The sequence below is a fragment of the Coenobita brevimanus genome, chromosome 17, assembly GCF_032717465.1.
Source record: "Coenobita brevimanus isolate Jiangsu-jjx chromosome 17, ASM3271746v2, whole genome shotgun sequence".
NCBI lineage: Eukaryota > Metazoa > Arthropoda > Malacostraca > Decapoda > Coenobitidae > Coenobita > Coenobita brevimanus.
In genome coordinates, this window is record NC_136970.1 from 38,333,328 (window position 1) to 38,350,620 (window position 17,293).

At 42.1% G+C, this 17,293-nt stretch overlaps 1 protein-coding gene across 1 annotated transcript in view; it reads left to right on the forward strand.

Moving 5' to 3' along the window:
• The window catches only part of LOC145391155 (sodium-dependent multivitamin transporter-like), a 116,692-nt gene that overhangs the window by 49,981 nt on the left and 49,418 nt on the right, over positions 1-17,293 (forward strand). Inside the window, exon 4 of the mRNA XM_080265834.1 lies at positions 11,284-11,471. Coding sequence (XP_080121960.1) covers positions 11,284-11,471 — 188 coding nt within the window. The remainder of the gene's footprint in view (positions 1-11,283; positions 11,472-17,293) is intronic.

Here is a 17,293-nt window from a genome sequence, read left to right on the forward strand (position 1 = left end):
AGTGTACCTGAACAAACGCTTTCTGATAATCAAAAGAGAAAACATCAGAAGGTATTTTAGCGTCCCAGTTATCATTTTCTCTCTCAATATATTTTTAAAATCTATCTGTCTATCTACACACACACAAATAAATAAATAAACTGTAGCGTCAGTTGAACAGGGCGATACTCACGAAGTGGAAGGCAAGCTGCTGATAGGTAAAACTGAGTTCCCGTTTCACCAGCCCTCAGGACCTGTTCCTGACCATCTCTATTTGCTGAACATTTTCAGTGTTTTCATTAACACAGAGAGTAGACCAGCATACTCTCATGAACATCTGCCTCTAACTGTCTACACCATATTATGTGCACAGCAAACATCACACCATCTATTCAATCTCACCTTCACAATGGCCACTTCAATGTTAGGAGCTAAAGTAGTCGTACCTCGGACTGCCACCACAGGCAGGGTAGGGGTAGCGGCGTCAAACGACTGTGTTAGCAGTGGCTGTTGCTACAACAAATCATGTTCGTTAGTGGAGAAATGCGGGTTCAGTTTAATATATTACCAACGTCCGTGATCTTAGTACAAGTCAGAATTCTGTTCACTTTTTCCTTGAATCCAAATCTCCTCCAGCCCTGTTCCTCACAGACATAAATACCTCCCACTACTGACTTATCCCAATACAGTTTTCCTGGTTACACCTTCACAAGCTTTCGTAACAAAGATTACACTGGTTGCTATACTGAGCATGGATATGCGGTTGACACTGTCGTGAACTTCTGTCTATTTATATACCTAGGCTGCATTCCCGCAAAAAGAGGGGTAGCCGAGACAGGGTGACACACTCCCAACTTCCAACTTCTTAACTTCTATTAATTCGACTACTCATTACACAATCCAAATTCCCTTAATAAAACCAAATACACCTGTACACTACAGTTTGTTGCTCCCCCAGTTCCTCATCAAATCCAGCGTATTTGACTCCATATCCACATAGTTGAACAGCCTTAACCTTACCTTTACCACTGGAATTATCGTGTTGAGGTGATTTTAATGTCCATAATGACGAATGGTTTTGTATTCTGCTAGGACAGACGATACCGGTCTAGAGTGTGAGCAGTTTATAGAATCGTTTAACTTCACACAACTGGTAAAACACCCAAACAGAATACCAGATAATCCTGACCATAGCGTCTATCTCTTGGACCTATTCCTGACAAAAATCCCAGATCAGTACAGGACAGGTACTGTCACTGCTTTGATCCTCCGACTACAATCTCATCAAAGCCTCATTCGTTCGTCCATTGTCCCAAACTTCCCCACTTTGAACCTGTCGGGGTGACCAGATGGCACTTTGATAAGGCAGACTGAGATGGATTTAGAAATTATCTAGCTGATATTCCATGGCGATCTTTTTTCTCCACTGACAACAGTTCTACCCAGTCCCACATTAATGATGTAATGCAAGCTGATATGAAATTATACTCAGTCAACAATTTACTAAAATGTCCGACTCCCCAAAAAGGTTTGAAAGCAACTGTGCCAGAGCAACGACCCAAAAGTCTTAAGCATATAACTCTTACTTAAAGTAAAAAACTACCAAATCCCTCAGTCAATTTAAAACTGATAAAAACAATGCAAACCTGTAATAAATATTGCCACAAACTTCTTTCACAACCAAGCATTCAAACTATTAAAATAATAATCCTAATGGATATGAAATATTCGTCAACTCAGTTGTTTCTACAGCAGTTTTAACAAACCATCACCCATTACCCCATAAAGATCTTCAGAAAGAATAGCAGTAAATAACCCTCGTGAAAAACCAACATTCTTGCCAGTACGTTTGCCAGAAATTCTACCGTTGAAAAAGTTTACCGGAACGTTCCTGTACCAGTGTTTGACTTTCCTGTGATTGCTCCACTAGAGATACATACTAGACACACACACAAAAAAAAAGTCTTACACAATTTACGAACCAACAAAGCTCCAGGTCCAGGTGGAATTCCCCTTGAAGTTTTGATTGTTTTTCCTAGAACTTGCTCCTGTTCTAGCTAAATTATTTGGACTAAGCATAAATACTTTTTCATCCCTAATTTTTAGAGGAAAGCCAACATCGACGCAGTTCCAAAGAAAGGAAGTCCTTTTAATCTCTGTGATTACACACCAATAGCAATCACACCATCTCTTGGTAAAATATTTGAGATTGTCATTAATAAGCACATTTTAACCCGCCACATCCCGGCCGATTTTTCACCAATGACCCCCCCCCCTAATCCTGACCAATTTTGGATTTTTTTTGCTCAAACCTCCGCTTTTCATGAGAAACATTGGAAAGTAAAAAAAAAAAAGTGCTCACCTGAGCTTATAAATGAGTTATACAGGTGTCCCTTTGAACACCTCACACCGTCTTCTCTGGAGCCGCGCTGATGCTGTCACGTTTTCTATGGTAGCAGTAACTATTGCCAACCACTCAGAAGAAGTAGATATTTGTTCACTTGGTACAAATTTACATGTAGTACAAAAAATATATTGGTTTTCACACAATAATATAGGTGATATAAGCATTGTTCCATTCACTGAGAACATCAACATACGCACCTTCCTTGGTGACGTTACCTCATCACTTCTGCGCATTTTTTCCTCTGGCACCATGTAATCTTTGTCCTCCACATCGTCATCAGTCGGGGAATCACTCTCGCCTTGAATTTCGTACCTTGGTGCAACATGTCTTTACTGGCCAGGTCACTGCTAACAGGTGAGTTGCTGAGACAATGGCGTGTGGGGGGGGGGGATCATGCAGGGTCAGGCAGTGTCACCACCTGGCGGCAGGTAGAGGAAGGTCTCCCACATATGCCTATCAAAAATCACCCACGAAACTTGCTAAAATGTACAAATGACGGACCTTGCAATTGCAGAACATACCGGTACATTGTTGGGTCTCAGCGTGAAAAAAAGTTGTGACGTACCCATACGTCAACAGTACGTGGCACATTAAACAACTTGAATCCAACAACTTAATGAGTTACAGACAGTATGGCTATCACCATGAAAGATCCACAGTTAATAAACTCAGTCTCAGTATAATTCTATCACTGAGACATGAGCAAATTAGTAGAACAAAAGATGACAGGCCATAGTAGGGATTTAAGTGGCAGGGAACGGTGCCACACTGTGAAAAGCTTCTGAATATCGAGGGTTACTGCAGGGATTTCTCGATATTGGTCAACCGATTAATGGATGGAATTAGCCAAGAGACTGAGTATATCAATGGTGGATCTTTTGTGACGAAAACCATACTGTCTGTCACTATTTACAGTAAGTTGTAAGATTCAAGATGTTTAAAAATATGCTTATTAATTACAATCTCAAATACTTTACCAAGAGAAGATGTGACAACTATTGGTCTGTATTCACGATTTACAGTAAGTTGTAAGATTGAAGATGTTTAACAATATGCTTATTAATTACAGTCTCAAATACTTTACCAAGAGAAGATATGACAGCTATTAGTCTGTGTTCAGAGGGGTTAGAGGAACTTCCTTTATTTTGAATTAGGTGGATATTGGCTTCTTTCCAAGAAATACGGAATCAAAAAGTATGTATAGTCTGATTAATTATCCTATAACACGAGCAAGTTCTGGGGAACACTTTTTAAAAACCATCATCGTCATCATCATCCGGACCTCCTTTCCCACCCAAGGGCAGGGTGAGGAGTAGCAAGGTCCAGACAGCCCAAATTTGCCCAATCCAATAGGCCAGGCTTCCATTCACTCATCATTCAAACCTCCGGAGTCCTGGCTCTATCGGGTATGCCAAAAATCATTCACCACGTTCTGTAGCTTCACATGAACGTATCCGACTGAGTCAAGCTGGACGCTGCCACGTTAAAAAGGGATGCCAAAATCCCTGATCATGCATCTCTCTTCACAACATTCATCCAGCCAGCTCATTCTCTTGTCAGTTCCCTAGCCTCATCGACTTCCAAACCTCTTTTCCTCACATAGTCATCCACCATATATCTCCACCTTCTCCTTCGCCTACCTGGCCTCCTCCCTCCTTCAGATTCACTCAGATATACCTTTTTCACCACTCAATTGTTATCTTTTCTCTCCACGTGACCATACCATCTCAGTACACGCTCTTCGATTCTGGTGTCCACCGACTTCCTCACTCCACACCTTTCACGGATCACATTATTTCGTATCCTATTCACCCTCCATACTCCACATACATTCCTCAGCAGTCCCATCTCCACTGCTGTCACTCTTCAATTTTCATTTTCATGTCACACCATACTCTCACATCCATATGTTAAAGTTGGCACTAACACTCCCTCATGTAAGCCTTATGCAGCTGCAACACTCGAACATCTGTTTCTTATCAAGGCCTTCATTGAACCAGCTACTTTTCTGCCTTGTGTCACTCTACTTTCAACTTCTTTTGCACATTTTCCTCTCTTTTCTATCACTGTACCCAGGTATTTGAACTCACCAATTCTAGTCTCTCTCCATTTACTGTAACATCACACTGGGAGTCACCTTCTCTCACAATAACCTTCACTTTACTTTTTTCTACATTTACTCTCAAGGCACGACGCTCACAGACATCAGCAAAACTCTGCACTGGCCTACCAAGTTCTTGTCCGGTACTTGTAAGCAGTCCTGCATCATCAGCATACAACAAATCTGAGATATTCAATGCAATACCATCATTACCAACGCCATCCCTCTCTCCATTACTTGTATTTTTACTTCTCTCATCCCCCATCTATATATATATTGAACAACCATGGGGCCATCATACAACCTTGTCGCACGCCCACACAGTGAACATTTTCACTTAGATGCCCACTAACCCTTACACATGCATCGCTACCATCATAAAAACTCTTGACAGCACCTAGCAGGTTACCATCTACAGTACACCGTACATTCGCAATACTTTCCACAATCCCTCTCTGTCTACTTTGTCGTATGCTTTTTCCAGATCCATGAATGCCATAAACACTTTATGGTCCTTCTCACAAGCCTTGTCTGCTGTCTGTCTCCCTGCAAATATTTGATCCACACATCCTCTTGCCTAAAACCACCCTGTTCATCACTTACTAGGACTTATGATATCTCTCTTACTTTATAAAAATGCTTACATATACTTTCCCTACAACACTCAATGAACTTATGCCACGATAATTCTTGCACTCACTTCGCTCACCTTTATTTTTGCACAGGGGTTCAGTCACAGCCTTTTTCCACTCTGCTGGCACAATTTCACTCATCAATGCCTTGTTTCATATCTCCAACAAGCACTTCATTCCACTCTCTCCACTACACTTAAGCATTTCTGCATATAACTCATCAACCCCAGCTGCTTTTCCATTTTTCAGCCGTTTCACAGCCCTCTTCACCTGTGCGAGTGCCACGTCTCCTTGGACTGCATTCCCTCTCTGCACACCCCCAAAACCAGTCATGTTTGCAGCCACTCTGCTGTCTCTATTACCATTTATCAGGCTTTCAAAACATTCTTTCCGCCTGGTCCTTATCTCCATGGGTTAGTAATCTACCACCTGCATCCCTCACACCATCACACTTCTTTCCGCCTTCACTTCTACATTTCCCGTACCTCTTTCCAGAATAACTTCCTATTTTCAGAGTAGTTCGCATTCATTTTTCTTCCTAGATCATCATTTACCTCCTTTTTCCTCTTCACTAGTCTTTTTACGTGCTTCTTGCTCTCAGTATACTTATTTCTTATTTCAACTGAACCCTTACCCTGTAACCACTTTAGTCACTTCTTCCTCTTCCGCTCTCTTAACCTCCTCATCCCACCATGCCATATCTTTCTTCTTTGTTGTTACTCTTGCCACACCACACACCACTGTAGCATTCCTAACTAAGCAATCCCTATATGCATTCCACAGGCTGTCCAGATCCATTTCATTCCAGTTCACTGATTCTAACTCCTCCTCTACTTTGGTCCTGTAATCATCTGCCATTTCTTTGATCCTCAGCTTCTCAACTTTCAGTCTTTCTCCCTGACTGCTCCTCTCTCTCCTGATCCACCTCACTCCTCTCAGCTTGACCTTGCATACCACAATCATATGATCTGGCAGACCTCCACATCGTCCTCTCACGGCCCTCGTATCAGCAACCATTCCCATCATCGACCTCTCTACGAGCACGTAATGAATCAGGCTTCTTTCAACATGATCCCCATTTCCTCTGTACCATGTATATTTTTGTGCATCTTTTTGTTTGAAATATGAGTTACAGATGCACAACCTCCTCTCCTGACACATATCCTTTAGTCACTTCCCATTATCATTTTCTCCTGGTACTCCATAGCAGCCCATTATGTCATCCTCGGGATTAGTGCCAACTCTTCCATTCATATCCGCCATTACGATCATTTTATAGCTCCTGGGCATTTCTCCCACTGCTTCTTCCAGCTCATCCCAAACTCTGTCCTTCTCTTTCTCACCCCTGTCTTCACACGGTGCATATGCTACAATGACTGCCATTTTCACCTTCTCAAACTTGAACTTGACATACATACACCTTGAGCTGACACATTTGTAGTCTCTCATTCCACTCTGTCACATCTCATTCATCAACAAAGCATCTCCTTCCTTGCATCTTCCTCGCCCATTCATTCCCGATCTTACACATTTCACACCCTCCCGCTCCTGCACTTCACACCCTTTCATCTTCGTTTCACACAATGTCATCACAGCATATCTTGCACTCTTGAACACATTCACCACTTCCACCCTCTTGCTGTCCTCATTCACACCTCTTACATTCCACATGGCCATGCGAATCTGCCCATTTGGTTGGAGCCCTGGGCAGGTATTGGGCCCTCCGAGGCTCTCTGAAACGACTGCCATGATTAAGTGATTTTGGATAGGGGAATCTGGGGGACACTTAACCCTGCCAGAAACCCCAGGTATATGGTTACCACCCAGCGTAGTAAATAATTTCCTGGGTACAGGAAACCATTTGGCTTGTCACACAGTGTAGAGCTCATATGGCATCACTCTACAGTGAATGGATGATGGATGCCCCCAACCACCACGCTTTTTAAAAACAACTGGAGAAATTCCATCTGCACCTGGAGATTTGTTGGTTGGTAATTTGTCTAGCATGGATTTTACGTACCAAGTCTGTGGGTTAAGTGCAGGAATTTCGGAAGAGTCAAGTTCTAGTGTAGGGACGTTCTGACTGACTTCATCTAAGGTAGACTTTCTAGCAAACGTACTGGGATGTTCGCTTTTCCAAGCAGGTCATTTATAGCGTTTCTATATGAAGACTGTAGTGAAGGAATCAGTGATGGTTTGTTGAAGTTATTTTTGAAAGAACTAAGAGTTGACCAGAATACTCCATTGTCACTAGGATTATTTAATAGTTTGGATGCATGATCGTGAAGAAAGTTTGATTTATCGAGATTTATAACTGCTTTTGCATGGTTTCTAGCAGTTTTTAATTGACTGAGGGTTGAGATATCCTTATTTTAAGTAAATGTTATATACTAAGGATTTTTGGGGTCGTTGCTTTGGCACAGTTGCTGTCAGACCATTTTGGGGAGTCCAATCATTTAGTAAATTGTTGACAGGGTATGAACAGTTCCATATCAAACATATATTAAGTCATTACTGTGAGACTGGGAAGAAGAATTGATGTCACTGGAGAAGAAAGACTTCCATGGAATATCAGCAAGATAATTTCTAAATCTATCCCATTCTGCCCTATCAAAGTGCCATCTGGTCACTCTGACAGGTTCAGAACGGAGAGATTTGAGGCAACTGACTAAAGAGGCTTTGATGAGATTATTGGCGGAGGATACACGTGGTGACGGTAGTTCAATCCTGAATTGATCTGGGTTATTTGTCTGGAAGAGGTCCAAGAGATAGATTGTATGGTCAGGATTATCTGGTAATCTGGTTGGTTGTTTTGCAACTTGCGTTATATTAAACGATTCAGCAAACAGCTCGCGTTCTATCGTTAGTCCTGGCAGAATGCAATAACCATTCTACATTAAGGACGTTAACACCACCCAAAACGGTAATCTCTGTGGTAAGGCTGAGGTTAAGGTTAGTCTGCTGTGTGGATATGGAGTCAAATACCCTGGGTTCTGAGGAAGCAATGGGGGAGTGATAAATTATACAGATATATTTGATAATATCTAATTAATTTAGTGTGTATTATGAATAATCAAAGTTAGCTGAAGAAGAGTTCAGAATAACGTAAACTGCAAATTCTGATTTAATATTACAACTGGTGCCTCCTTTGTTACGGCAGGAAAACTAAATAGGAATATGTCAGAAGAGGGAGAGATTTGGGTTTCTGTGAGGAATAGGGTTAGAAGGGATACAGAGTGGAGGACAAAGTGAACAGAATTCAGAATGGTAGTAAGACCACGGATGTTAGTAAGATATAAGGCTGAACCCTCTCTTCTCCGCTGACGAGCATGAACAGTCTTTGCAATAACCGCTGTCAACGCAGCTACCTGCCTGCGAACAGGAGGACCCTATGCCGCCAGCCCTACCCTGCATTGTAAGGTGCAGATCATATTATAACACTCAATTTTTCTTTTTCTTATTTTTCTATATTTCTTTTTCTTTTTCATTATTATCTTCTTCTTCCTCTTCTTCTTCTTCCTCCTTCTCCCTCTTTCTCCTCCTCCTCCTCCTCCTCCTTCCTTTTTGTTCTTTTTCTTCTTTCCTTCTTTCCTCTTGTTCTTCTATTTTTTCTTTTTTTTCTTCTCCTTATCTCATTTTCTTCTTACTTCTGTTTCCCCAAACACTTATCAAATTGGGTGCCACTCCTTCATTTCTTCGCCATTCTACTTCAAACGCAGTTGAGAGTACCGTTGAACACCTGCTTAATTTTCATATTTTGATCTTTAAAATAGTTTTCTTTGATTGAAACAATAGAAAAATATCTTTTCTTAAAGAAAAGGAGGAGTAGACTGTAGCACCAGTCGAGCAGGACAGTACTCTCAAGATGGGTGGAAAGCTGATGACAGGGAGAGCTGGTGTTCCCGTTTCATCAGCCCTCGGGACTAGTTCCCGACCATCCCCCTTTCCTAAACTTTTTCAGTGTTTCAGTAACACAAATAGTAGGCCAGCATGCTCTCTAATACAGGTTTCTCTAACTGTCAACACCAAACTATATGCACAGTAAACACTACACTTCCTTTTCTAAATTAAAAGAAAAATGGCGCATTCACACCTTGCCCCGGAGTCCTCGGGGGGGGGGGGACCACAAATGCCCCCACCATCCGCCCCTCTCCCGGATGTTGACTCTATGAGTTGCCTGGAGCCACTGTCTGACTCACTTCTTCATTTTTGCAACATTCGTGGCCTTTCCTCTAATTTCTCTCTGTTGAACATCACCTCTCATATTCTAAACCTCACCTTCTCTTTTTAACCGAGACTCAGCTCTCTGAGGCAACTGACGCAAACACTTTTCTGTATCCTCCTACTTTCTCTATAATCATTTCAAAGCCAAAGGTGGCTGTCGTGTATATGTACACAACGACTTATTTTGCTCTCGTGTTCCTGAACTTGATTCTTCTGAATTCTCTACTCTTTGACAATCTTACTTCTACGATGGAACACATTCTATCCATTTCTCCTTTCTCTGAAATCTCTATTCTAGGAGATTTCAATGTTCACCACCACCTTTGGCTCTCCTCTCCTTTCACTGATCCACTTGGTGAACAAGCCTACACCTTAATGACCTAGAGCAGCTTGTACAGCACCCTACCTGTATCCCTGACCGCCTTGGGGAGAGCTCCAACATACTTGACCTCTTCCTTACAACTAATCTTTCTGCTTAATCTGTTAATCTTTTCTCTCCATTGGGCTCCTCTGATCACAACCTTATCACCTTAGCCTGTCATATTGCTCCGATACGGCCTGCGGACCCTCCAAAGAAACGTCATCTGTGGCACTTTGGAGCTGCGGATTGGGAGGCCCTTGACATCTCAAAGGCTTTCGATCGAGTCTGGCATAAATCTTTAATTTCCAGACTGCCCTCTAACGGTTTCTATCCTTCTATCTGCGCCTTCATCTCTTGCTTCCTTTCTGGTCGTTCTATAGCGGCTGTTGTAGACGGCCATCGTTCTTCTCCTAGATCTATCAACAGTGGTGTTCCTCAGGGCTCTGTCCTATCACCAACTCTCTCCCTTTTATTCATCAATGACCCTCTAACTGTACATCTAACCTTATCCACTCATATTCTGATGACTCCACTCTTCACCTTTCCATTCGATTCCCCCAACGTCCATCTCAGCAGTTGCTTCAACAAACAAGGGATGAGGCTGTGGCACACCTAATGTCTGACCTGGCTAGTATCTCTGACTGGGGTAAAAATAATCTTGTTGTTTTTAATGCATCTAAGACTCAGTTCTTACACCTATCAACCCGTCAAAATCTTCAACAAATATACCCACTAATGTTTAATAATGTTCAGCTTAATCCTGCATCATCCTTGAACATGCTTGGGGTTTCATTTACTCGGGACTTACCTTGGAGAGATCATATTACATCTCTTGTAAAATATGCTTCCAAGAGATTGGGTGTGCTGAGCCGACTCCGTTCCTTCTTTACCCCTGCACAATTGTTGCGTATATAAACACAACAGCCACCTTTGGCTTTGAAATGAGTATAGAGAAAGTAGGAGGATACAGAAAAGGGTTTGCTGTCAGTTGCCTCAGACAGCTGACTCTCAGTTAGAAAAAGGTGAGGTTCGGAGAAGGAGAGGTGGTGCTCAACAGAGCGAAAGTTAAAGGAAAGGCCACGAATGTTGCAGAAATGTAGAGGAGAGTCAGACAGTGCTTCTAGGCATCTTGAGTCGTCACCAGGAGAGGGGCAGAAGGTGGGGGCATTTATGGTCCCCCCCCCCCCGGGGACTCTGAGGCTATGTTATTCGACGCCATTTTTTTTTTTTTTTCCAATTTTTGAAAAGGAAGTGTGGTGTTTACTGTGCATGTAGTTTGGTGTAGATAGCTAGAGAAACTTGTAGGTAACCTTCCTCGCCAGCCAAGCCATCCACTCATGCAGGCACGCATGCAGAATTAGCATGGCTTTCAGACTTTGTTTTCTTTCTTTTGTAATTAAAACAAACTCTTAGTCGCACAAATCTCGTTGTGTTTAGTGTTTTTCTCAAAAAAAATTTCATCACTGGATTAAACCTTTTTCGTCCTTCTCTTCTTGTTCACCAGATTCATCTACACCAAACATGTATCCAGTTGCAGTAATCTAACCAGCAATTTTCTGCTTGTCCTTTTCCTCATCAGGTTCTCCAGCATTGACTACACTCTCTTCGTCTTCCTTTTTGCTTCGTCAGCAGCCATCGGGATCTACAATGCCTACAGGGTTCGGCGGAAGACCCCACTCGAGTACTTGCTGGGAGGCCGAACAATGCCCAGCTTCCCCGTGGCCCTGTCCTTGATCGGTGGGGTCGTTACGCCAATGATGGTCATGGGTCAGTTCTTTGTGTTTTTGATGAATTCCGTATATTTTGGAAGAAAATTTATTACAGACGTATCTTGACCTAGGGAATGAAACAAGGATAAGGAATGGAGAGAGTGTTTTTACCTCCAGGTCAAGAAGTAAATAAAATCGTCATGCATTGGTAAAATTCCTTTTCTCTCTCTCTCTCTCTCTCTCTCTCTCTCTCTCTCTCTCTCTCTCTCTCTCTCTCTCTCCATGAGGAAAGAATGGAGAGTGAGATATTAATTCGGAGGTCTATGCGAGTTTGATATTGGAGCTAAGTTGGGGGTGGGGTGAGGAAAAGGTAGAGGGATGTGGTTGAGAAGGATATAAGTGAAGGGGGGCTTGAGTTGGATGGCGGGCAGTCTGCTGACAGGGCAGGGAGACGTGGAAGCGATTTGTTTATGGTTTTCTCCAGTTTCGCTCATCTTGAAAAGGCGTATGACAGGTTGCCAAGGAAGGCTGTGTTCTGGTGTATGAGAAAGAAGGGAGTTCCGAAATGTAATAACATCGGACCCTTAAAGCAGCAGCATCTGTGTGGGGCTCGACCCCACCTCGCCACCATAGGTCTAAAAGATGTGCAGTAGTCATGCAGTTCTGACGTTTTTCCTTTCGGATCCTCACGTCCCAACCTATCCCATTTTGGGTGGTGGTGAATTTAGGCTTTTCAGGCAAAGACTGTTTATAAATTTTATGTATAAACCTCAAGGTTCGAGCCACACACAGATGCGGGTTCTTTACCAGCTCTTTATTATTTACAACCCGTTTATATATGCAAATTGTCAATCATCGTTGTCGAAGAGCTTAAATTTACTATCGGTACCACCCACACTGTATTAGTTCGGAATGTGTTGCTCCGAAAGGAAAAGGTTGTAATTGCATGATGGCCGCCTTATCTTTTACACCCACTGTGGCAAGTTGGGTTTGAGCCTCACGCTAATAAGAGTCTTTTAGCAATTCGGTGTTGTTACAATCTGTCGTTTGTACAAACAGTTCCAGAATATTTGGTTAGACCGATAGAAGAATTGTAAAGAGGCTTGAAGACGGAGATAGAGTACTATACATGGCAATGAAAACCGTTTGAAGCTGAAATTGGTCTGCATCAAGGCTCTGCTTGGAGACAGTTTCTATTCACAGTCATAAGGGATGCAGTGAGTTCAAGAGTAGGAGGTGCTGAAATGTCAAGTTGGACCAGAAACAGGAGGAATGGAAAGAATTTTTAATAAGACTGAAGTTATGTTCCATAGTCAGAAGGCAGGTGGAAGTGTAGGAATAGTAAACAGGAGTGGATATGAACTCAAACAAGTGAAGTAATTCAAGTATCTTTGTTACACTATGGTAGAACAGGGAGGATTAGATGTAGAGATGAGAAGAAGGGGTAAAGTAGGCTGGGTCATGTGGAACAATGAGGTCAGTTATGTGCGACGGAAGGATAAGTAAGAAACAAAGGAATGTTTACAAAATGTTATTAAACTAGTATTGATATATGGGACTGAAATATAGAAACTGAGGAGTAGGGAAGAATATTTATTAGAGTGGAAGAAAACGCGAATAGCAAGATCGATAATGGATTTTTCTTTGAGGGAAAGACTGGCGAATGAAAATAAAAAGGAATGTGGGAGTGGTTGCAGTAAGAAGGCTAAGAAGGCTGGGCTAAAATAGTATGGACACGTAGTTAGGGAGGTAGAAGAGGAATCAGTGGGCAGAGCATAGAAAGAGCCAGTATGGTAAAGAAGGTCAAAAGAAAGACCTGGGAAAAGGTGGATAGGTGGAATAGGTGAGGATATGCGGAAAACAGGATTGACGGAAGATGATGCAAGAGACAGAGTAAGGCAGAGGCGAGGGATTAGAAAGAAAACCCCTAAATGGGACAGGGCAAAAATAAAGAAGCAGTAGCAGCTTTGGGGAGTGGAACCAAAATTTGCTGAAAGTTAATGATGTCAAGTAAAAATAATTAGCCTGAAAACAAGGAGACGAAGCTTCCGGAATCATTAATAAAATAATCCTGCTTTATTAGGAATGGCACTGACTCAGAAATAGCATTATGTGCTATAGTATGTAACTTCATACTGAAAAGCCGTTGAATGCAATTTCGCACTAACAGTTAGACCTGCTGGTGAAAACTGACATCCATTTCACTGATCGTACGTATATAACCTCACATTCACAAAGCCAAGAAGAGTCGAATAAGCGTTTGTACATCTACATATAGCATCCCCACATCATTCTACCATGTTGGTACAGGATTGCTGTAGAACGAATGGCATACACTTGTAGTACCTCTTCCACTAAAATGGAAATTTGCTGGGGAAATTCTTAATATCATGTTTAGTTTCAGTTTCTAGAATGGCAGTCTGCCACAATATTCCGAGTTCACCTGCAGTGTCTTATGTTTACATCGTATTGCTACAACAACAAAGTCTGCCAAGCACCCAGTTATTTTTCTTCAGGGTCGGCAGCCAAAAATACACACCATAAGCCTTGCGCAGCTGTTGAAGATAATTCCAAATAATTGTACTGAGAGGTCCCTCCCCTTATTTCTGTATGTATACTGCGTCTGTATAAATCTAGAAGTATTTCTGATGCTAATATACTGTTTTAAAAAAATAACCTAGTTATTACACCTAGGTTATTTTCATGCCAATACTGCAGCTATCGCTTCTTAGTAAAATCTAGATCACTGCTGGATTGCCATGAACAAAGTCGATCACCTTGCACTTGTACAGGACGAATGGTAAGTACCACAGTTTAAACCAGTAAGACGTCCTGGTCGGCGAGGTACGAGCTAGGCCATTTAAATCTGAAAGCATTGAATTGTCCCCTTACACCCCGAGGATGCCTAGAGTATATTGATGGCTATCTGCCTACCATGTTTCATGCCTTTACGACAGACTATCTGGCCTGTGACTCTCTTTTGAAGATTTTCGATATGCTGCACTTGGTGCGTGTCACATGCCACGTGCACCGCCTGGATGTGATGAAACCTGTCAAAAACATATCTTAAAGAATTGGGCTATCATATGGTTCAAACCACGCAGTGATCGACCATGTGGTTGATGAGATATAACCTTCTGAAAAGCGTGACGGTCGGGCCGGGCCGGGCCGGGTCGGGCCGCTCATATGTGAGGAAGTGCCACTACTTGACGAGAGACTCGCGAGGGCTTCGCCCCACCTCGTAACCATTCCAGTCTCTTAACAATGTGGTTACTTTAGTTATCAAATCTTCTTGAGTAAAAGTGTTGCCGCCTAGATATCTGTCATCAGCAAATTTTGAAACTGGGATGATGCTAAATGTATATCTTTAATGAAAATATAATAAAAGCCGAGCTTAAACTCAACCCTGGGCCACTTCATATGTGAATTATGCCCAGCCAAAAAGTTTTCCACTGACTGCTAGTCTCCAGCACCAGGCGGTCAACCAGTTCTCAGTCTATCCAGTTAATACACTCTTCCAGTAGGTGAGTTTCAACCATTAACTTTCAGTGAAGTACAGAACAGACCAGCTTCAGGAAATCGAGAATTGTAATGTAATTTTCCCAGCACCAGTAATATTTGGGAGCATAGAATGGAAACATTCAGTCAGGAAGGTCAAACGTGAACAATGCCCCGTGAAGCCATTTTGTGAGTCACAGGTTAACTTATCTGAGTCCAGTGATCTTCATTGTTGTCTACAGTCGTACATTTGACTACGTGTCCTACTACAGAGGTAAGGCATAATGGACAGTAATTTTCTTGAGAATTTTTTATATGCGAGGAAGAAGGAACCAAAGGCTAGAAGCCTGCAAATTGTTCCCTCAAAAAAAATAAATAAATAAAAAAAAAATAAAAAAAAATAATAAAGAGTCAAATTCAAGATCCGCTCATTTCAAGATGCCTGGACAAACTGCATTTACAAGAGTGGAGAGCATAGGCAGTAAGAACTACAGGCAGTGGTAGACAGTTTCAGAGTTGACCTGTCACATACATGAAGGACTGGGAGTAATGATTAACTCTTGCATTAGGGAGCTGAACAGAAAAGAGATGAGAGTTTGCTGCTTGACGGAGGGGGTGGCTCAGTCGGTAGAGAGGTGGCCTGTAGTCCTAATGGACCCAGGTTCAAATCCACGCTGGGGCAGGGAACAGTTTAAGGATCTGAATTTCATTAAATCAGGCTTTACTGATCTACCAGAAGACCCGCCGACATGTCGTAAAATTACCCTCACTAATACCAATACACCAGTCCTGTATGAGACAGCCTTAGCATGTATTCAATATGGACGGTGGGTGTTAGCGCCGAAGTGGTGACATGTAGAGGTGTATGGTATGTAGGAGGACTGCTCGGCCTTGATAGCAGGCTGTGAAGCCTATGCGCAGGGTCGGACACTTAAAAAAAAAAAAAAAAAAAAAAAAAGTCGTAGTGATGGAGGGATGCGAGTAGAAAGTTCAGAGGACCAATGAACATTGGAGTATTGATAGAGAAGATATAAATATGCAACAATGTGGCAAAGAGATAGAGCCGAAGAGAGGAAGTAAATGGAGGCGAGTTGACGAGATGAAAAGTCTCCACCATGTTGAGAAGAGCTGTATGTGGGGAGCTCCCCACACATGAGAGTTGTACTCTACGCAGGAGGGAATAAAACCAGTGTATAAAGTCAACTGTTGTGCAGGGGTAAAGAAGGCACGAGGTCAGTATAGAATACCTAATCTCTTGGAAGCAGATTTTAAAGAAGTAATTCGACCTTTCCAAGATAAATCGTGAGAGAAGGAAACCCTAAGTATGTTCAACGATGAAGCAGACTTGAGTTGGGTTTTGTTAAAAGTTAGAGGATATTCCCATGGTATATTTTGATGGGTTGAAAAGTGTACGAGTAAGAACTAAGTTTTTCATGCTTTAAAAATAACAAGATTACTTATACTCCAATGAAAGATATGAACCAAGTCAAACATTAAATGTGCCATAGCCTCTCCCTTGTTTGTTGAAGTGACTGCTGAGATGGATGCTGTAGGGAGCAGATGGAAAGGTGACGGGTGCAGTCATCAGCGTGTGACTAAACAGGGCTAGGTGTAGACATTAAAAGGTCGTCAGTGAATAAAAGGAAGAGAGGTGATGACAAGACAAAGCCCTAAGGAATATCACTATTGATAGCCCTAAGAAAAGGCAGTGGTCATCTACGACAGTAGTTATAGAACGATCAGAAAGGAAGCCAGAAATGAAGGCACAGATAGAAGGAGAAAAAGCGTAAAAGAGGGCGGCGCGGAAGTTTAAGTTTTATGCCAAATTCAATTTAAAGCCTTTGATATGTGAAGTCCAAGGACAAAGCTTTCGCCAAAGTCCCGAAAGGAGGATGACCAGGAGCCGGAAAAGAAGATGAGATCTCCAGTAGGGGGTCCTTGGCAGAACCCATACTAGTATGACGATCGAAGAGAAGGTTATGATATGAAAGATGCTTTTATTTATTTATTTTTTTTTTTAAGAACATATTTAAATACTTTAGAAATACAGGATGTTGAAGCAATTGGGCGACAGTTAGAGGGCTGGGAATGGCCACCCTTGTTTGGGACAGGCTGAATGAGAGCAAAGTTCCAGCAAGAAGGAAAGGTACAAGTTGACAGAAAAAGACAAAAAAGTTTACCTAGGCAGAATGTATGAACAGAAGCACAGTTCTTGAGGAGAACAGAAAGGACTCCATTAGATCCATATGCCTTGTTAGTACTGAGGTCAGTGATGGCAGAAAACACATCAGCTGAATATATTCTGATGTTAGCCTTGAGGAAATCAGAGGGGGAAAGTGATGAAGAAACAGCATCGGAATCATCTAAGGCGGAATTGGAGGA